Source organism: Mirounga angustirostris, unplaced genomic scaffold, assembly GCF_029215605.1.
Source record: "Mirounga angustirostris isolate CCGP_5_RB_7025 unplaced genomic scaffold, mMirAng1.0.hap1 SCAF_14, whole genome shotgun sequence".
NCBI classification, from domain to species: Eukaryota; Metazoa; Chordata; class Mammalia; order Carnivora; family Phocidae; genus Mirounga; species Mirounga angustirostris.
The window spans coordinates 79,859,952-79,881,256 of NW_026991722.1; the positions used below are offsets into that span (position 1 = coordinate 79,859,952).

The 21,305-nt window shown below is 45.1% G+C and overlaps 2 protein-coding genes across 17 annotated transcripts in view; one reads left to right on the plus strand and one right to left on the minus strand.

Annotated features, from left to right (window-relative positions):
- Nucleotides 1-20,258, minus strand: part of SPRING1 (SREBF pathway regulator in golgi 1) — a 37,642-nt gene extending 17,384 nt beyond the window's left edge. Inside the window, exons 1-7 of one of the 16 annotated variants that reach the window (XR_010407421.1) lie at nucleotides 20,025-20,253; nucleotides 18,876-18,935; nucleotides 9,496-9,691; nucleotides 5,141-5,292; nucleotides 4,657-4,770; nucleotides 2,253-2,565; nucleotides 717-1,956 (exon numbers count right to left, since the gene is read on the minus strand). Coding sequence is in view for 15 of the 16 variants with exons in the window: in XM_064578440.1 (XP_064434510.1) it covers nucleotides 3,909-4,079; nucleotides 4,657-4,770; nucleotides 5,141-5,292; nucleotides 9,496-9,691; nucleotides 18,876-18,935; nucleotides 20,025-20,138 (807 nt within the window). In the remaining variant the exon portion in view is untranslated. The other 15 variants (XM_064578447.1, XM_064578443.1, XM_064578448.1 and 12 more) reach the window with 15 other exon arrangements.
- Nucleotides 20,259-20,400: 142 nt separating this feature from the next.
- The window catches only part of RNFT2 (ring finger protein, transmembrane 2), a 69,651-nt gene continuing 68,746 nt past the window's right edge, over nucleotides 20,401-21,305 (plus strand). The window contains exon 1 of the mRNA XM_064578439.1: nucleotides 20,401-20,540. The gene's annotated coding sequence lies outside the window, so the exon portion shown is untranslated. The remainder of the gene's footprint in view (nucleotides 20,541-21,305) is intronic.

The window sequence follows — 21,305 nt, forward strand, 5'->3', positions numbered from 1 at the left end:
AATTACCCTCTTACCTTTAGCCCCAAACACTCAGTATTTGTTAACCTTTTTTTTCGCCCCTTCTTTGATCTTTCCCTAAAATCCCAGTATGTATCACACACTTTGCTAAACTCTGGGCACGCAAAACCAAGACGAGGTCCCTAATTCTAGAAACGCTCAGTTGAGGAAAACAGAAACAACTCAAGAGAGTGCAGAGCAGGGAGGGGTTCTGGGTTGGAAGGCTGGGGAGGTCGAGCAATGGTCCAGGTCCGTCAGTGGTTTTATTATGTAGTCTGCAGCACTGTGACTTTCCAAAACGTGAACACGCCTCTAAATTGACTTAAGTAAATAAACAAAAACAGAAACAAAAAAACCCACAAACACAAACATATTCCAGGACCAAATGAAAATGACCTTTGAATTATCAACCCAAATTGGCTACTGATGCCACCTCTCCTCTCTTTTGGCCTGGACAACTGAAACCTATATGCTCTTGGGGGGACGATTACGGATGAGTCAGCAGTGGGGCTGGTGAGAGGCGGTGGAAAGGACAGTGGACCTGAAGCCAGAGATGAAGTTCTTGCTTTGGTTCTGTTGTTATATCTGAGTGGGGACTCTGGGAAGTCGCTTTACCTCTCACTACTTCCTCATCTACAAGGTGGTAATACGAGTGAGCTGTTTGTGAAAGCACTGAAAATTCGGTGCAGAACGTGCTCGTCAATAATTCAAGTACGAAGTAAAGAGGCAGGGGTTAGTCTTTGATATAAAGCCGTTTTCACATTAAATCTGTTACATTGTTCAAAAGTTCAAATGAGCTCCAAGCTCACGGAACGTGAGACAGACATACACCAGCCTGAGTTACCAAAAAGAATGAGATGGTAAAACATCCAGACATGCACATTTCTTTCACATACAAAGTTTGATTTAGCACCGTGAATGCACATAGAATCCAAAAAGTCCAATGCAAACTAAACAGATTTGGGGGGGGGGGGGGACATTAAAAACAATTGTCAGTTAGCCCTTGGAGAAAGCTTATTTAGGGGGACAAACCACTTTGGGAAGAGAAGTTGAAGAAGTAATAGGAGAAAGGTAAGGGGAATTATTGCTACATAATGCAGAAACATACTGGAAGGCAAACATGGTCCAAAGAAAAAGCCCTACTGAAAAACATGTCAAAAGTGGATTGTAAAACTACTGCCCCACTCCAAGGTCAACAATTTCAACAACCAAAAAATGAAAAAGACCCTGCCCAATCCCGGGGGTTAGTGAGGGGCTCGCTCCAGGAAAGAGCTGTGCGCCCATGTCTCCCATACTAGAGCAGAGAGCCATACTATTTGAGGGCCAGGATGTCTTGACGGGAGGACCAAATACTCTCGACGTTGAGCCTGCGAGATTCAGTGTCATACTAGAAACCCAGTGGGGGGCACCTCGAGCACGTGGACCAGCAACCAGCACGCCAGGCCTTCACGGACTCGCCCCATTGAGGGCATGGGTAATTCTCACAGAACCTTGACAGAAACTTGGGTTTTCTTCTTCTTTGCAGATCATAAGGAAACTGAAGGTCTGAACCTGTTACATGTCCTGAAGCTGGAAGCGATGAAGGATGACTGCTTACAGCCGGTTGCTAGATGTATCTCCACTTAGGAATCCCCTTAACACCAGTTTTCCATGACAGGAGAGGAGAGGAGGCTGCCGGCAACATTCCTGAGGCTCCCAGTGTACCACGGCTGAGCAGACTGCAATCACGTCAATAGTGGCATGGGAAATGAGAACAAAATCCTCCAGAACAGTGAGTTGGAATTTCTGGTTCAAACAGTGCTCAAACGCAGGTATGAAAGCATATTCAAATACCACTACGAGAAAAGCTGAGGGCGCCTGGTGGCCCCTGCAGGGAAGCCGGTACAGGGAAGAGTAGCTCTGAGGTGTTGACAATTTTAGATGTCAGGATACAGTGTCCAGGGCCCACTCCTGAAGGTGCTGTTAAAACAAAACCCAAATAACTACCTTGAGAGAACACGCACATTCAAAGAGGCCAAATGTTTTATCCGGGTGAAGGGATGACTTAACTCCTAAAACTCAAGAACACAAGAAAACAAGAACAACAACAATTTCCTTGAATATATTCAACTATCAAGGCAAGGCATCTTCCTATATAAAACATTATCATTTTCCCACTACTCCAGAGAAATCCAATAAATAACTTTACAGGGAAGGGTTCGATGAGTCTGCCACGGGAGAGGTGCCCCAGAGCGCCAACACCTCCGCAAACTCGCCTGTAGTTTGTTCTTGAACGTGACCCGCTGGTGTTTCCAAGCTGCTTTACAGAACAGTTTCACAGGGTAAAGCCCAGCGGAGAGTGAGGCCACAGACTACAACCCAAGAAGTGGTCAAAGCCGAGGCGCCCGCGCGATGCCTGTCTTCTTCCAAGCGGACTAGAGAACGCTGGAGGCTGGCTTCAGGCCACAAGCTCTCCGGTGGTGCCTGGTCTGCCTTCTGTGCCCATCATGCGGGGAAGAGCTCGGGAGGGCTCTCTCCATAGCAGTACTTGGCTATGGGGTCCCTATAGGTGTTCTCGTGCTGCACGCTCTGTTGGCAAAAGGGAAGATAAGAGCGCCGTGAGAGAGAGCAGAGTCTCACACACCTCCCTTGTGGGACAGTGGAGGCCAGAGCGGGACTGTGGGCAGGGACTCCCTGCAGGAGCCTACACGAGGCCGTCTCCAAATGCCACCAAAAGGATCCAGGCACTGCTGTGAAACAAAGGTGCATGCTCAACACAGAATGTCAATGAAAAGCATGAAAATGGACAGAACATCACCACATGCCCGTTTCTTCCTCTGTCAACAGTGAGTTTTGTTTGTTTTTGAAAACAACCTAGCAACTCAAGACAACTATTTTTTCCCAGATGATGTTAAGTTAGATTAAGATCCAGCGGGTGTTTTGCTCCTGACTTCCGTGCTCCAAGGAAATTCAGTTCCTGGCACTGAACCCCGCAGAGACGAAGGAGATGCCACGTCCAGGCGCTTTCCTGAAGTTTTATGCACCTCAAGGTCTGGTACACGAGCCAAATCCCACAATACCACATAAGCCTCATTGGGCTAAATAAATGGAAAGTGGATTTAACACGGACAATCATCCCCGACGGCTAATTTTTCAGCAATTTGTTTTCATACAGGCAACTTGAGTTTTTGGCTAGTCTGGAGTTCATTAATTAGCCCAAGACCAATGATTAACATCTAAATCATAAGTATTAATCTAATTTATAGACACGCAGCAAATCTTTTTTTGGGATACCGCAATCAAGACAAACTGGCAACTGGAAACTCTCTTTTTTTTTTTTTTTTTAATATTTTATTTATTTGACAGAGAGAGATAGCGAGAGCAGGAACACAAGCAGGGGGAGTGGGAGAGGGAGAAGCAGGCTTCCTGCCGAGCAGGGAGCTCGATGTGGGACTCAATCCCGGGACTCCGGGATCATGACCTGAGCCGAAGGCAGACGCTTAATGACTGAGCCACCCAGGCGCCCGGAAACTCTCTCTTTATAATAAAAAGATCAAGTCAAAAAGGTTAGCATCCTCCCTCAAGATTGGAAATAGTGTCTGGGTTTTATCAGTTAAGGAAAGAAAATATTCCGCCTTTTCTAGAATTTCTCAGAATGAGAGAAAATCTGCATCAAAATGAGTCATGTGTTCAGCCTTCCTCCACATTTCCTTTAAAGCCCATTCAAGTAGAAAGCTCTTCCAGGAAAACAAGACCATCAGGAATTTCTTCATTGTTTTCAAATGCTCATTATAATCCCTGAAATATTTACCCAGTGATCCTGAATGCTCTAAGAGCAGACCAGAGACGCACAAAGCGGCATAAAATCAAAAGGCAGTCTACAGAAACCTGGCAACGGGTACAAGAGTCACAAAGAACGACAAACGAGTCCGCTATCTCAGACGAAGCCAGTGTAGTCTTGTAGACACCACGAGTAGAAGCCAGAAGCGCGCTCGTACACCACACACGGCTGGCGATCTTGCATCGAGAGCCCCGACAACCGCCCGACCACAGAAGCGGAGAGCCGAGGGTGCAGTGATGCAAAGGCACAGACATGCAGACACCTACAGGGCCAGGGGCAGCGCCGAGCGCCCGAAGAACAGAGCATTTACAGACAGCACACTAGCGAGTACGGACAGCTTGACCACCCACAGATTTATTCGTGTATTTTTAAATGCCCACCTGTCCCATCCCCTTGAATCCTAAAATAAACCACAACTCTGTCCCAGAAGAAATGACTACTTCCTCCAAACAAGTGGTTGCTGGAAAGCTGTAGTCATATTTCAGTCAGAGACGTGGGGGAGAGAACTGCTCTCAGGAACTGGACAATCAGGACTCCACCCAGACTCAGAAATAATTGTAAGCGTTCACTTCAAGTGCAGACATGCCAATCAGAGAGGGGAGATGCAAGCTGATTAAACCTTGATTTCATATAAATATCTTACTTTCCTAGCATGTACAAATCTCACGCTGACATTCTAAATACCATCATTCCACCAAACAAAGCTCGACACCACGTCACTTAAATCCCTTCTCCCTTATTACCCCACCGAGAGGCTCCCACTGCCTATTTTCGAGTTTATTCTCGACCCTGACTCCCACCCCCCCATCCCCCAGCTAGCGGCATCACAGCTTTCTGACCTGGGATGAGGTCCTGCATTTGGCCAGACACAATTCAAAGTGATCTTCGACGGCCATGAAGAGGTTCTGGAACGCCACGGCTGCCCGGTTGAGGAAGCGCTCCAGGAGAAGTTGCTATGGAAACAAAAGTTAGTACCTGTAATAAATTCCAGACTCAGCAGCACAAGGTAACCTTGGATATTTCTCCTAAACTAAGAGACTGCTGATATGGAAGAGGGGGTGGAGAGAGGGAGAGAGCAAGCTCAAATGAGCACGAGCCTGATACCCAATCCGTGAGAGCACTGATGGGGACCCAGGGGCCCCTCCTGCAAACGAGCCACCCCAGTCAGTGGGAACAACCCCTTCCTCGTGGGCACTGCTTCACAGCAGCAGTTTCTGCCATCTACACAGTCCCGGTCTCAGCCCTCCCTTCCAGAGACCTCGATGCTCAGCATCCAGTAAGGGCACAAAGAAGGGGCCTGGAGCCGGCGGCCGCCGTCCGTACCTTGCTGGGCTGCAGGCAGCAGGACACGCAGTACTCGTAGGCGCCGCAGCAGCCGTGGGGCAAGCAGCCGTCACAGCGGTACTGCTTGGTGCCGGGGACGTTGACGTTACAGCAGCCGTTCACCAGCAAGTCCTTCCTTTCACAAATGTAGCCTGGAAGTCAAAGACTCACCTGAGTGGAAAGCCGGCAGGCCTCCCACCTCTCTACCGGGGCGAGTGCGAAGCAGCAATCCAAGTACTGCCCGCGCAGCACACGCACAGCCAGGATGTGACGTGTGGAGCGCGCCAAGCACCAGAGGGCCAGGAGGCCGGCACAGCGGCCTTGCTCTCTGCGGGCCGCCGGGGACAAGCACCGCGGGCTCCTGGGCGGGGAGCAGGCTACACGTTCTCATCTACCTAAAATCGCCTTCTGGTCTGCCGACACGTGTTTGATTTAATCCCCATGTCAAGTCATGCTTAACCAACGCAAGCCACTCTTTCATCTGTGACTGAAGAAAAATGGCATTGTTTTCAAAAAAAGAAAGAAAGAAAGAAAAATAGAAAAAAACCAAGGCATTCATTCCTGAAAGTGAGAGCCATCTAGATTTAAAAACCAACCAACCAACCGCTTTTACAATCTTTACAAATATCTTTTAAATGCTTGCATTTCTTTAGTGATTTGGAGGATTTTTCAAAAAGTAGCCACACTGAGCCTTCATAAATTGATTTAAGCTGTTTGTAAGTATACAGGCCAGGATTCAACTACCCTTCAGAATCCAGGAATGCAAGCTCTCTAATACCCAAGGGAGAAAAATCCTCATTTGCTCCACTCATAAATCCCGTCATCTGTAAACACACTGCCTCCAACCCAGTCAACCCATACTCAACTTAAAGGAAAGACTCTCCTCGTAAAAACTAATATATTGTTCAGAGCTGCTAAACAGACATTTCTCTACAATCTGCTGGGAGTGGGACAGAAAAATGTAAGAATAAGTGCACAAGGGACACCACATGGCTCTTGGGAAACTCCCAGGTGCACGCACAGGCCCACAAGTCCCTACCCCAGCCCACAGGTCCCTACTGACCCACAGGTCCCTACCCTGGCCCACAGGTCCCTACTGGCCCACAGGTCCCTACCCCGGCCCACAGGTCCCTACTGGCCCACAGGTCCCTACCGGCCCACAGGTCCCTACCCCAGGCCCACAGGTGCAGAGCAGTTGTTGCCAGCATCATTCCATTCCAAATGCCCCAGCTTCTTAATCCTCAGAGAATGAGATTTAGTGAAGTATAAGGTTGTTTTCAGAAACTACTCTGGAAAACAAAGTCTGCGCAAAAGCAGGAGGCACCAGTAAAATAACAAGGGAAGAGACGCAGAGGGCCCTCTCTTAACACCTGGAAAACCGGGGCCTGGAAAGAACCAAACCCCAGTTACCTAAGAACTGAGTGCTTTGTGTTGTTTTTTTTTAACTACATTCGGTCTTCCAAATTAAGAGACGACGCCTCAAATGCTATAATATAGGTTTCTGGGGTTCTTTGTAACTATTCTTACTCATTTTCTTCACAGGGATTATAAACAAACCAACAAAAACCCAAAGAAGCCAGCATGTTTTTCAAAATTCGGTCAAAAATGATAACTATGCTGCAATCTTATCACCTCTCTGTCAGGAATACGTAAAATATAATGTAGCCTAAACTCCGCTTGTTGCAATTATCTTTCTGCCCCTTTCTCTCTTCCGAATGGTAGGTGTCAGCCGCACTGGCCACCTTTCACCCCCCCCCACCTTTCACTCCCCAGTGCTAACTGCCAGTACTTAGCCTTGAAACCACAGGGCTTTCTGATTTCCAACTGAAAGAGGGCTCAAGATTTCTTCTTCTGCATTGTAAATCTACTCGCGCCAATGTTGTTGCCAACAAGGAGTCCAGTAAGATCACCACCTCAGAGTGTGTCGCGACTGACTAGGGTATTAACTTCTAACGTTGAAAAAATCTGTCATACTAATTGGTTGTCTTTAGTAAGTGTTACCCTGGCAATATTCGTGGTAGCATCTGCTTGCTGAAAAGTATAAATTCCTGCAAGTTTTCTTTATGAAATTGTTTCTTCTCACGTTCATGGAGGTACAATACAAACTATGGATCTGCAATTTTTATTAATCGATTCTTGGAACTTTTTAAGAAGTCTGAGAGTCTTTGTCTCACCTGAATTAATCAGAGGAAAATTATTCTTGTGTTAGCTACAGCAAAAGAAAATGACTATCACTCGTAACCTAATATTAACTATTAAAGTCAAGGCGTAAGATTTCATGTTTTCTCACTGGGTGTCATAGAAACACAACAGTCTCTAAGAAAAAAAGGACGGAACTCCCAAGTTCAGTCCTGGCCCTAGGTCTGCCCACTGACCAGCTATTTCATCTTATGGAAGTAAATTTTCCTTTGCCAAACTTTGTTTAAAAAGCAAAACAAGGGGCGCCTGGGTGGCTCAGTCGTTAAGCGTCTGCCTTCGGCTCAGGTCATGATCCCGGGGTCCTGGGATTGAGCCCCGCATCGGGCTTCCTGCTCAGCAGGAAGCCTGCTTCTCCCTCTCCCACTTCCCCTGCTTGTGTTCCCTCTCTAGCTGTCTCTCTCTCTGTCAAATAAATAAATAAAATCTTTAAACAAAAAACAAGAGGCTATTTGCAATATTATTTGCTTTTTCAATACAATCTTAAAGACAGAGTTTGACATTGGCATCGCTACTGGCTTGGAACCCCATTCTTGTGCAAAATTTTCCAGTTCTTCTACCTTAGGTGGGTGTTTTTCCTCTGATCCCTTCCCTCAATTCCAAGTAATCTCATCTGATCTGATGCTTCTGGGGAAAGCTGTTTTTTGTTTTTGTTTTTTTGCTGGGAATGCAAACTTCTTTTTGAAAAGAACAATAAATGCACTCTTGCTTCACTTGAATGACAGCACATCTGCATTTTGCTCAGTCATCGGGTATCAATACTCTAATTCAAGGCTGCCCTGTGTCGATTCCAGCACTGCCACACTCACAGTCCATTTGTGCCGAGACTCTTTGAAACAGAGCAAAATTTACTCCTGCAAACAAACCAACCGGATTATTTGCAAATCACCAACTAAAAAAAGTAAAAACAATCTGCAAAACTATCAGGAAACTCTGAAAACTGGATAGTGGACTTTAAGGGAAAGTGTTACTCTTTTGGTGTGATAATGGTACACTGATCATGGTTTATAAAAGAATTCTTGCCATCGTAGGCAAGTTCTTTAGCCTCTTGGTGCCTGCCTTCACCTATAAAGTGACCAGAGCAATACCTACGCTGTAAGACTATTACACAAATCAGCAAGATACTCAAGGAGAGGTTTTAGCCCCGTGCCCAGCACATAATTAAGAGCTCAACTGTGCATTAGTGGGAGTCCCTCTTTGGGAAGACAGGGCCAGCCTTCAAGTGGTGAGACCTCAATCAGCTAATCCAACCACCTCAACAGCACAGGAATTGCCTTTCTTACAGACTAAGAGGAGGCAACAAAACTCTGGGAGAAAGCTCTCAGACAAACAGGCTGCTGTTTTCACTGGTAAGTAACACATTTTAAATGTGTTTATCATTCAAGCGCCTGGGTGGCTCAGTCAGTTAAGCGTCCGACTCTTGATTTCGGCTCAGGTCATGATCTCAGGGTCGTGGGATCAAGCCCCACGTTGGGCTCCAGGCTCAGTGGGGAGTCTGCTTCTCTCCCTCTCCCTCTGCCCCTCCCCCTGCTCATGCATATACATGTGCTCTCTCTCTAAAATAAGTAAATAGGGCACCTGGGTGGCTCAGTCAATTAAGCATCTCCCTTCGGATCGGGTCATGATCCCAAGGTCCTGGGATCGAGCCCCACATCAAGGCTCTCTGCTCAGTGAGGAGTCTGCTTCTCACTCTCCCCCTCCCTCTGCTTGTGCACTCTCTCTCAAATAAATAAAATCTTTAAAAAAATAAATCAATATATAATAAGAAGAAAAATGAATGTTTATCATTCATGTGAGATCACCTAGTCAGTCAGTCAACAAGCACATTTCCTAAGTGCCAGAACTGTGTGGATATTATGCAGGTCACCAAGGAGGAACACTGGCTACCCTGTAGACTTTATCACTAAGATGAGAAGACAACATGGGCAAGATCTGAACATCCGGGGGCCAGGAAGAGATGGGTAGGAAGTAGCCTAGAGGGCACATGATCAAATGCTGAAACCGTGCATTACAGGCACAAGGAGCTTTGGAGACAGAATTATCAGACCAAACTTCTCTGACAGCGAGGGGAACCTAGAATGACAAGTAAGGTATGAAAGACAGAGATGTGAGAAATGCTGGAAATGGCACTGTATAAAACCACAGCAACGGACTCATACCGTAGCCCTTCGCTGGCTGCAGAAGGGAGCCAGCCCTACCTAGCTCATCCGTGATGAGGTGCTTCCCTTGAATGGAGTTCCGGCACTGGTTGCCAGGCCGACTGCTGTTCCCCAGGTGAAACTGCACTTTCCACGGAATGGGCTGGTCGTGGTCTTGAACCTGGAGGAGATTCCGATCTCTCACTGCCCTTTCCTCCTATAAAGAGACCACCAATGGGAAGGTTAAAGTATTGTTTCTATGTAACAGGACAGAAACAATATAAGAAAGCTTGCAGGACGGGATCGGTCATATGAGCCAAGACTGAACCAAAGCCATAATAGAAGACGCAAAATAAACCTGTAGAAAAATAATAAATTAAGGCTATGCTTCAAAACTGGCATACTTATATTACTGGCCTTCGGATTACATGCCTGTTGTAAATGTGTTAAGTGTTAATTTATTGCAAAACTTGGGAGGGGAAAAGTTTTAAACTTTCTCTTTCTGATGGTAAATCATTTAAACATTTTTTTATAATAGGGGCCCCTGGGTGGCTCAGTCGTTAAGCATCTGCCTTCAGCTCAGGATATGATCCCAGGGCCCTGGGATCAAGCCCCGCATCAGGCTCCCTGCTCGGCATGAAGCCTGCTTCTCCCTCTCCCACTCCTCCTGCTTGTGTTCCCTCTCTGTCAAATAAATAAATAAAACCTTTAAAACATTTTTTTTACAATGAAACACACACATTGCCAAATATAATGTAAAATTTGAATGCACCTTTAAAATATAAGAGGAAACTTCAAAGGAATTGCGCCACTGTCATTTCAGACAATACCTGGACTTATCTGGAGCACAAGGTCCTTTTCATTTGCCATCATGAGTACTTCAGTGGTTAAACTTAGGGGAAATACTGAAGTGGGAGGTTGGTTTTAGGGGAAAAAAGAAGCATGTCAACTTGCAAATTTCTCCTATGAAAAGACAGTGATTATGTAACTCTTACAACATACCTTTCTTTTCATAAGACATCCTTCCAGCCAGCCCTTACCTACACATCCAAAGGCCACGCTGTTCTAGAGGCAAGCACTTATGCCTTTTCTCCTAGCCTCCAAGCTGCAGCTTTCAAAACTGCTTTTCCTATACTATTAAAGGAACTAAGGGGAAGGTGCCTAAGTACCACAAAACAAGACAAGCATGCGACAGCTGTCTTGTGAATCCTTCAACCTGCTGTTGGAAAACAAAACAATTATACAAGACTCCCTCCCAAAGGCTTTTTATATACTTTAAACATTCTACCTTTTTAATAGATTTTGTGGCTTTTACCATTAAGAATGACCTGTCACATGTCACCAGCAAAAGGGACTAACCTTCAAAGTTTGATGGCAAAGGATATATACTTTAAAACAATGAAACAGATCTTCATAGTTACTGAGATTTCTTTAGGAAACCAACTTGGGAAGAGCTACTAATATCTAAAATATACATATCCACATCTACTTTGACACAGCAAACACACTTTTGAGTTTTTTCTATAGAAAGTACCAATATGTAAGGATGTACCAGGATGTTTACTACAGCACTATTTATATGGTAGGAAAAACCTAGAAACCCAACAGAGAAATGATTGAACAACAATGGTATAGCTATGGCTATTACAAAAATCCCAGATGTGAATGATACGTATTTATCTCGAGTAGTTCTCAAACCTGGCTTGCACATTAATAAATTACGTAGGACTTTAAAACAAACTCTGATTTCTGAGCCCAACTTCAGACTGAGTAAAAATCTCTGTGGATGGGACCTGGGAATCAATATTGTTAAAGCATCTGAATGATTTTAACACACAGTCACTGTGTTAGACCACTGGATGTCCACAATATATTAAGTGAATAAAGCAAGTTACAAAAGAATATGCATATTACATCACACATTATGATAACAATTATAATAACATACACATACAGGTTTGTAAGAACTGAGATAAAAGTATGGAAAGATATGCTACAGACTATTAACATGGAAGGGATAGAGGGGATTATTAACATCTTTTGTCATCTTTGGAATATTTTCATTTTTAATTTAAAATAATAAAAATATGATTACCATTAACAAGAGAAGACACTGAGGGACCTACGCAAACTCTGAACTATCCTTGAAACTTTTCTTTAAATCTGTAATTCTCCCAAAATAAGAATTTTATTGAAAAAAAAAAGCATGATTACCGACCTTAAAGACAAAAATTGCCCACAGTCCCATTGCTTAAATAAAGCTTTATCAATTTTTATATATTAACTTCTAACCTTCGACCCCAGCATTTAGACTACAAATTAGGATGCCCTGCGTTCAGCTCTTCTTGACACTAATCGGATGGTAAACCATATAAGTACCCACCTTATCTTGATAACAACATTTTCAAGGCTGTATAATAATCTATCATGTTGATGTGCCGTAATTCATTAAACCACCCTCCACAGAACATTTGACCCATCCCATGTTTTTGTTATCACAGACAGCACTGCAGTAAAAACAGAGGTTTGTTTATTCTCTTGAATGACTCATAGTAATAATTACTAGGAACAGTCCCTGCTATATAGTGCCAAATAACTTCCCCGAAGTTATATATGCGGTTTGTAGTATTACCAGCATTTACGTTCACAATTTCACCACCACCGCACCAGTACTGGAGTGTGTTCTTTAATTTATTAAGTGTAAAACAGTTATACTTAACGACTTTAATTTCTACTCTGCCCTTCCCTTTTGTTTCACTTATAGGCAAGAACTGGCACCAGTAGCAACAGGATGGGTTATACAAAAACAACAGCTGTATTCCTTGGCTGGTGCAAGAAGAGGGGCTAAGTGTAGAAGCCTTGGGAATATGGGAAAAATCACTTAGGTGCACACTGCTTAACTACCTGTAAATTCATACTCCTCCGCTCTTCTGGGACTGTATCAGTTAACTGCATAATCAAGCTATGTGCAAACGAAACTGAGCTTCAAATGCTGCCCTAGATAAATTAATAGCCATAAAGACTAGTAAGTGGCTGGTCAAAGTACACTGGATCTCACAACAAGGTTAAAAGTTCTCCTAACACTACTCTCAAACTATCCTGTTATTCTTCCCAAAAGAAAACAAGAGTTCACAGACAAGTGCATCCCGGAAGGACCTCTTCCACATAACTATGCTCCCCGTCAACAGGAAGGCAATTCTTCTAGCGCTTGAACTTTTTTTCAAGTTTTCAAACATGAATAATCAAGACCCTGCCAAAAGGATTGGGTAAGAGTTGTACAATCAAAAAAGACGGTACAAAAGCTAGTGTAAGACATAGTGGCAAATGTAATGAATTAGCACACATTTGCTTTTGTGACGGTCCAGTCTCGCCAATGGTGTAGTGAAGGGGCACTGAGGGGATTCCTTCCATAGTTTTAAACCCTTTCCAAACTGACCTACCCTATTAGGTTGTCTCAATTCTAGGCTTTTTATATATACACGTGCATGCGTATGTGTGTGTGCGCACGCATGTGTGTTTCCCCCCACAAAGGTATCAAGTCCTTACAATGCATTAAGGATATACAGACAAAGGCAGTCAGGCTCTCTATTCTCAAAGTGCCCCAGAGCAGTCGATAAAGAGTGTGCACAGAAATCAGTGCAATCAACCACAACAGACGTCCACACGCCCTACAAACAAAAACAAGCAAAAAACAGGAGACCTTTCTTCATAAATTATAAGGAGCTACAGTAATGTTTTTATTACTAATACATGTTACTTAGCCTGATTTTAAAAGGAGTATTTCAATAACCACCCTATTTTTCAGGGGTTACCATAAGGGTCAAATGAGATAAATGTCCATGGTTGGTGAAATTAGGAGTCACTGTTCTCCTCTACCCTGGGCAGTACTTAACAAACTTTCTGAAAAATATACATACCTTGGTGATCAGTAACAACAACAACAACAACAATCGATTAGCAACTCTCTTACGATTTGCTACACTTCAGAAGTATCTAACTTATATACTTAGTCTACTGCAATTTACATAGTTACTTGAAAGCTAAAGATGTTAATATATTTTCAAGGAGTTACGCCAAGACTTTCAAGAACTGCTCCACTTGGACAGGAGAACGTTTATTTACATGAGAGGACCTCGAAGGACCCTCTGACTCCATGACTGGGATTTCTTCCGTCTCAGCTCAAATGCCCACAGAATTAGGCCCACCTTGCTGCTCTGTCGCCACAACTTGTTTTGTTTCCTTCGTATGGTAAGTCAACATCTGAAATGATTTTGGTCACTTGCCATTTCTGCCCCCTTAATTCCCTGGCAGAATATGGGCTCTTGGAGTGAGCCCCCACCCCTTGTACTCCACCACCTAGCAGACCGCACCTAGCGCAGGGCTGTGGTTCACTAAACATTTAAGTAAATGTGCCCAAGTACTTGGCACCCAATCCTCTTCCCCAATGGCATCCCCACCATTGTCATTAATTTCTCCTGCACTCCCATCTCTACAATTTAAACTATCCCCCAAAGCATTAATTAACATGAAAACCAAAGAAAAGAGGAATTCAAAGCAACAGAGGATAATCAGCTCGCTTCCAGGCGAACAGCAGCTCCATCTGCTCCACGAGTTGTGCTCCACGGAGTTGTTTCTTTCGCTGAAGCAGAGCATGGGACCATACTGAGCTTTACAACTTTTCACCGTCTCTTCTCAATGCAATCCCAACACACACATCCCAGCCCCATATATTCCATACCATATCTCCGTCTCACAGATGAAGAAACTGAGGGTAGGCAAAACGAGGCAAACTGACCTCAAGTCGCACAGCTCAGGAATGGCGGAAGACCAGAACTGCAGCAGGGAGCAGAGCAAGAGGGGCAAACTCAAATGCACAGAGCACAGCATCAGCCAGAATGGGCTCCGAGTTGTGGCTCCCAAAGACCCTTACAGAGAATCTCCACATGTGGGTTTATGAGGATCATACTGGAAATTAAAAAATAAATTCTTAAAATACTTACTTTAAATAAATTATCCATTCAACTAAAAATAAAATGAACCTATTATATGTTAACAGGGTTTGTTTGTTTTTTTTTTGTCTGTGAAAAAAAACGTTCTTCAAAACAAAAAAATAAACTTGGTGAGAAAATGCTTTTAGATTTCCACAGATCTTTTTAATGTCTGGCTGAATGGAAGACAGCAGGATTCTCCTATCTCCCTCTGCGGTTAATCTGTTGCAATATGTTGTTTGGGTTGAAGCATGTGAAGAAAATCTACCTCACAAAGATGTGTATTTGGAAATGGAAGGGATATTTTAATGGCTTTTTCAAATAATTATGGATAATCTTCTTTGGTACTACATCAAAACTTGACAAGTGTAGTTTCTTAAAAGTTCATTGCAAATGGTGCAGGCACTTTGGAAAACAGTCTGGCAGTTCCTCAAAAAGTTAAACCATGTGACCCATCAATTCCACTCCTAGGACCATACCCAAGAGAAATGAAAACATATTTCCAAATAAAACCCTGTACACCAATGTTCACAGCAACATTATTTATAATAACCAGAAAATGAAAACAAGCCAAGCATCCACCAACTGATGAAAAGAAAACAAAATGCAGGAGATGGATACAATGGAATATTATCCACACATAAAAATGAAGTACTAATACAGGGCGCCTGGGTGGTCCAGTCGTCAAGCGTCTGCCTTCAGCTCAGGTCATGATCCCAGGGTCCTGGGATTGAGTCCCACATAGGGCTCCCTGCTCAATGGGCAGCCTGCTTCTCCCTCTCCACCACTTGTGCTCTCTTACACACACACACACTCTCTCTCAAATAAATGAATAAAATCTTAAAAAAAAAAAATGAAGCACTACTATATGCTACAAAGAACTGATCTGAAAGAAGAGTACATGTTGTAGGATTCCTTTATATGAAATGTCCAAAACAGCAAATCCACAGAGACAGAAAGTTGACTAGTGGTTGCCAGGAGTTGATGGGCAGGGATAGAGAGGTTACAGCTGAAGTGTTTCTTAGTGTTTACTGGGCTGTGTGAAGGATCAGACCCAGAGAAATTTGCCAACAGTTTTAGGCAAATCACAATCATCCCTCCCCAATCATGGTCATAGATCACCGGTTTCTAAAAAAGACACACTGTAATTTAAAAATAAATACACAAGGTGCACGATAGGACTTAAAAGATGGTTGTAGGGAAGGTCACAGAGTAGACAGCATCTGAGTCAAGACATAAAAAGGTAGTTGGGGGCACCTGGGTGGCTCAGTTGGTTAAGCAACTGCCTTCGGCTCAGGTCATGATCCTGGAGTCCCGGGATCGAGTCCCACATCAGGCTCCCTGCTCAGAGGGGAGTCTGCTTCTCCCTCTGACTCTCCCCCGCTCTCATGCTCTCTCTCTCTCCCATTCTCTCTCTCAGATAAATAAAATCTTTAAAAAAAAAAAAAAAGGTAGTTGGAGAAGAAAGGAAAAGTCATCCCAATTAAAAAGACTCACGACTCACGTGTTTGTTCAAACCATACTTGAGTGTCCATTAAGTGCCTGGCAGTATTCAAGGGGGTGAGATTCTATGAATAATACAGACAAGGTTCCTGTTCTCAAGAAAATTACCGTCTAGAAGGGAGAGAGAGGAAAGACATAAACAAGTTTATGAGCAAGAAATGTTCAGTCAGTGATTCCTACTACAAAGAAAATAAAACAGGTCTATGGGCAAGGAACCTTAATTTAGATTGTATCACCCAGTGTAGCCTGAGGCAGTAACGGTTAGCCTGGCCTCAAGGGATAAAAAAGACTCACCATGCAACGATCCTGGAATGGAGTCTGGAGTTTTATCTGAGTGCAACAGAAAGCCAAAGAAGAATTATACCTAGGGGAGAATTGTGATTTTTTTTTTCTTCCAGATTATCACCCCTATTACTGATAGGTAGAGAAGAGACTGTTGGACAAGAAAGGAAGCAGAGACCTGGGGCACCTGGGTAGCTCAGTTGGTTGAGGATCGGACTCTTGGTATCGGCTCAGGTCATGATCTCAGGGTCATGGGATCGAACCCGCCTTGGGCTCCATGCTCCGCACGGAGTCTGCTTTAGATTCTCTCTCTCCCTCTGTTCTTCCTCTCTCTCTCAAATAAGTCTTTAAAAAAAAAAAAAAGAAAAAGAAAAGAAAGGAAGCAGAAACCTGCTGGTGGGCTACTGCAGCAGTCCAGACAAGGTAGCTTGACCTAGAGTGGCACCAGTGACAATCAGGAGAAAGAAACAAAATCAGGATACACTGTGGAGGCAGGGGCAATGTTTTGGAGAGAGAAAAGCAAGTATCTGTGGCTTGACTACCTGGTGAACAGTAATGCCACTTGGTGAGCCCGGGAAGACTGAAGAGGAAGTGTTGATGGTGGAGAATCAAGAGTTCTGTTTTGGCCAAGAATGAAAATCCTATGACACATTCAAAAAGATGGCAAGTAACCAACCAGATAAAAGAATCGGGGAGTTTTCTCCCCATCAAAATACCATCCACTTTTTTCAAAGAAATGGAACAAATAATCCTAAAATTTGTATGGAACCAGAAAAGACCCCGCATAGCCAGAGGAATGTTGAAAAAGAAAAGCAAAGCCGGCGGCATCACAATTCCGGACTTCAAGCTCTATTACAAAGCTGTCATCATCAAGACAGCATGGTACTGGCACAAAAACAGACACATAGATCAATGGAACAGAATAGAGAGCCCAGAAATGGACCCTCAACTCTATGGTCAACTAATCTTCGACAAAGCAGGAAATGATGTCCAATGGAAAAAAGACAGTCTCTTCAACAAATGGTGTTGGGAAAATTGGACAGCCACATGCAGAAGAATGAAACTGGACCATTTCCTTACACCACACACAAAAATAGACTCAAAATGGGTGAAAGACCTCAATGTGAGACAGGAGTCCATCAAAATCCTAAAGGAGAACACAGGCAGCAACCTCTTCGACCTCAGCCAAAGCAACTTCTTCCTAGAAACATCGCCAAAGGCAAGGGAAACAAGGGCAAAAATGAACTACTGGGACTTCATCAAGATAAAAAGCTTTTGCAAAGCAAAGGAAACAGTCAACAAAACCAAAAGACAACCAACAGAATGGGAGAAGATATTTGCAAATGACATGTCAGATAAAGGGCTAGTATCCAAAATCTATAAAGAACTCATCAAACTCAACACCCAAAGAACAAAGAATCCAATCAAGAAATGGGCAGAAGACATGAACAGACATTTTTCCAAAGAAGACATCCAAATGGCCAACAGACACATGAAAAAGTGCTCAATATCGCTCGGCATCAGGGAAATCCAAATCAAAACCTCAATGAGATACCACCTCACACCAGTCAGAATGGCTAAAATTAACAAGTCAGGAAATGACAGATGTTGGCAGGGATGCGGAGAAAGGGGAACCCTCCTCCACTGTTGGTGGGAATGCAAGCTGGTGCAGCCACTCTGGAAAACAGTATGGAGGGTCCTCAAAAAGTTGAAAATAGAGCTACCATATGATCCAGCAATTGCACTACTGGGTATTTACCCCAAAGATACAAAAGTAGGGATCCGAAAGGGTACGTGCACCCTGATGTTTATTTATGGCAGCAATGTCCACGATAGCCAAACTGTGGAAAGAGCCAAGATGTCCATCGACAGATGAATGGATAAAGAAGAGGTGGTATATATATATACAATGGAATATTATGCAGCCATCAAAAGGAATGAGATCTTGCCATTTGCAACGACGTGGATGGAACTGGAGGGTATTATGTTGAGCGAAATAAGTCAAACAGAGAAAGACATGTATCATATGACCTCACTGATAGGAGGAATTCTTAATCGCAGGAAACAAACTGAGGGTTGCTGGAGTGGGGGGTGGGGTGGGAGGGATGGGGTGGCTGGGTGATAGACACTGGGGAGGGTATGTGCTCTGGTAAGCGCTGTGAATTGTGCAAGACTGTTGAATCTCAGATCTGTACCTCTGAAACAAATAACGCAATATATGTTAAGAAAAAAAAAAAAAAAGGTAGCAGGAGGGGAAGAATGAAGGGGGGGAAATCGGAGGGGTAGACGAACCAGGAGAGACGATGGACTCTGAAAAACAAACTGAGGGTTCTAGAGGGGAGGGGGGTGGGAGGATGGGTTAGCCTGGTGATGGGTATTAAAGAGGGCACATTCTGCATGGAGTACTGGGTGTTATGCACGAACAATGAATCATGGAACACTTCATCTAAAACTAATGATGTAATGTATGGGGATTAACATACGAATAAAAAAATTAAAAAAATAATAAATGCTCAATATGAAAAAAAAAAAAAAGAATTGGGGAGTTTTCTGGATAGGTCTAGGCTAGTTACAAATTTGGGTATCAAGAGCATACAGCTGGAAATAAACAATGGTCCCAGAGATTACCTGGGTCAGGTAGGGAAGAATGCAGAGACTGAGTCCTGGCTCACTGCAACACTCAGAGGTCTGCCAGACAGAGAAGGAAAAGCACGTGACCACAAGAAGGTGTCTGTGAGGTTGCAGAAAACACAAGTCCCAGAAGCACTTTGTTTGTGAATGTCACCAACACACCCCAGTCAATAAAGAGGCTCACAACACTACTCAGCCTCTCTGTTTGCCCAAGGTAAGAGGTGGGATACAGTTCCCTATGTTCCCTTTACGCAGCTCCCCCACCGATCCTATCAAACTAGGGTGACCACATAGTGTATTTTATATTCATTAATATATTTTATTTACGAGCTTGACTCTTGAGAGCATCAGAGCAACCAGACATCAGAGGAACAGCATAAACCGGTATTGTACCTGATACACTCCGAGGTATGCGCTCACCCTTTCTAAAAACCCAAACGCTCAAACCGGACTCATAAACGTCCAATGCTTTGGTCGCATTTCCCACCAAACCACCCTGCCATTTTCTCCCAGAAATTATCACACAGAAGAAAAACGAAGGGGATGGGATGTGAGAAGGAAATTCCATCCAAACAAGTTATGCACAGAAAGGGTACCTCATGGGTCCTGCTGAGTCTCCCAGGTGGACCACTGAGCCCCCAAAGGAAACGCAGGCCAGGTACGCCAGCGCTGGCCTCGCAGCTTGGCTACTTACCACCTCCGCCTCTCTGAGTTTCAGTTTCCCCCGCTGCAATCTGGGGACACCCATCCCCCAGGACCGCCGGGAGGAAGAAGCAAGAAACGCACGCCCCCTCTAAGCCCTGGACCCGGCAGGTAGAAGGCACACAGACAGCAGTAAGGGTAATAATCACAGTCAGGGGCCCACAGACCTGGGTTCGAGTTTCACCTGTGCCCCTGGCCTAGCAGCGCCTTTTCGCCCTGGCACCAACGAAATGAGCAGGTCCCTTCGCCCGTCCTCGGTCCCGGCGCACCGGACCCTCGGACACACTGGCAGCGCGGCTGCACGGGTGGCTCCCCCTACCCCAGGGGGAAGCCAGGCGGCCGGGAGAGCAAAGGCGGGAGGGCGGCGGGCAGCCACTGACCTGCTTGAAGGTGCTGCTGAGGAAGTAGACGAGCGAGAGCCCGAAGACCAGGGCGAGCACCCACCTCTTCCGGAGGAGCCGGCGCCACACCATGGCCGCTAGGTTCACCATGCCGGGGCGGACGCGGGGCGCGGCGGCCGGGGCGCGGAGTGGGGAAAGCCCGGGGCCCGGGCGGCATGGCCCCTACGCGGCCGGCAGCCCCATTCCTCGCGGCGGGCGCCGGCCCCGCGGCCTCCGGCCCAGCCAGCTCCCGGCAGCCACCCCGCGCCGCCCCACGTGACCCCGCTCCCCGCCCCGCCTCCGCTCCGCTCGCGTCGCCCACTGGCCTCGCTCGGCTCCTCCCCATTGGTCCCTGAGAAGCGGCGGCCTCCTATTGGCTGAATCCCGAAAAGGGGGCGGGCAATCGCGTGCGCACCGCAGGAGTAGCAGCGCCGCGGTCTTAGCGCCCGGCTAAGGCCGCCTGAGAGAACCCGACGAGAGGCCGGAAGCACTCGGAAGTCACGTGCTCCCCGGGCCTAGAGTGTGATTGGCTTGGAAGGATGTGAATGATGCTGCTGTGATTGCTGAATTGTCTGGGCAGGTAAAAAGAGAATGCGTTTTTTTTCTCCGGGGACAGTCCGTGTAGTCTCCTGTCCTTGCAGTCCTGGGGCGTCTTGTGCTGAACGTTGGTTGCAGGAATGAGAGATGCTCGTGGCTTTGTTCCTCAAGTGCACCTGCCGGCTTCCAGTGCGTGGAACGCAGGAGATGCTCTCGCGTGCATTTCGGTGCATTCCTGTAACGGCCTGGGGGCGCAACTTAAAACAAAGCATGCATTGAAAAGTCTTCAGAGGGATATAGTACAATGAATGGAGCAGAGGGTTAAGAGGCGTTTCATTCAGTCGTTCAGATGCATCCCACGTGCAAAATTTTATTCCAGAATTCAATATTGGAATAATTATGTATGGCCTGCTTCCAAGAGTGAATCTGAAGCCCCCTGAAAGCGAGCATCTGAAAGTAGAATCTTGGGCATGTGATTTAGGAGGCTGTGTCAAATTTGGGAATTGAATTTTGGGGATGCTGTATTTTATTTTCCCCAAGGATTTGCAAGTGATGGGGAATCACTGGGAGGGGCCATTGAGGTGACATTGCATGTTGTTGAAAAATATTTACATAAGGAGCTTTCCTTCATATGTGAAGATAGTGCTACTGACCCGTTTCTTAGCTGATTTTCCAAAAGAGAAGAGAGGGTTAGCCAGTGAATTGTCTCTAATCAGTGGTCCTAGTAACACCAATGCTGTCCTTTGAAGAAGGTGGTCAGGTTTAGGAAATCATTCAACAACTGATTATGATGTCCTCGACTAAAAGA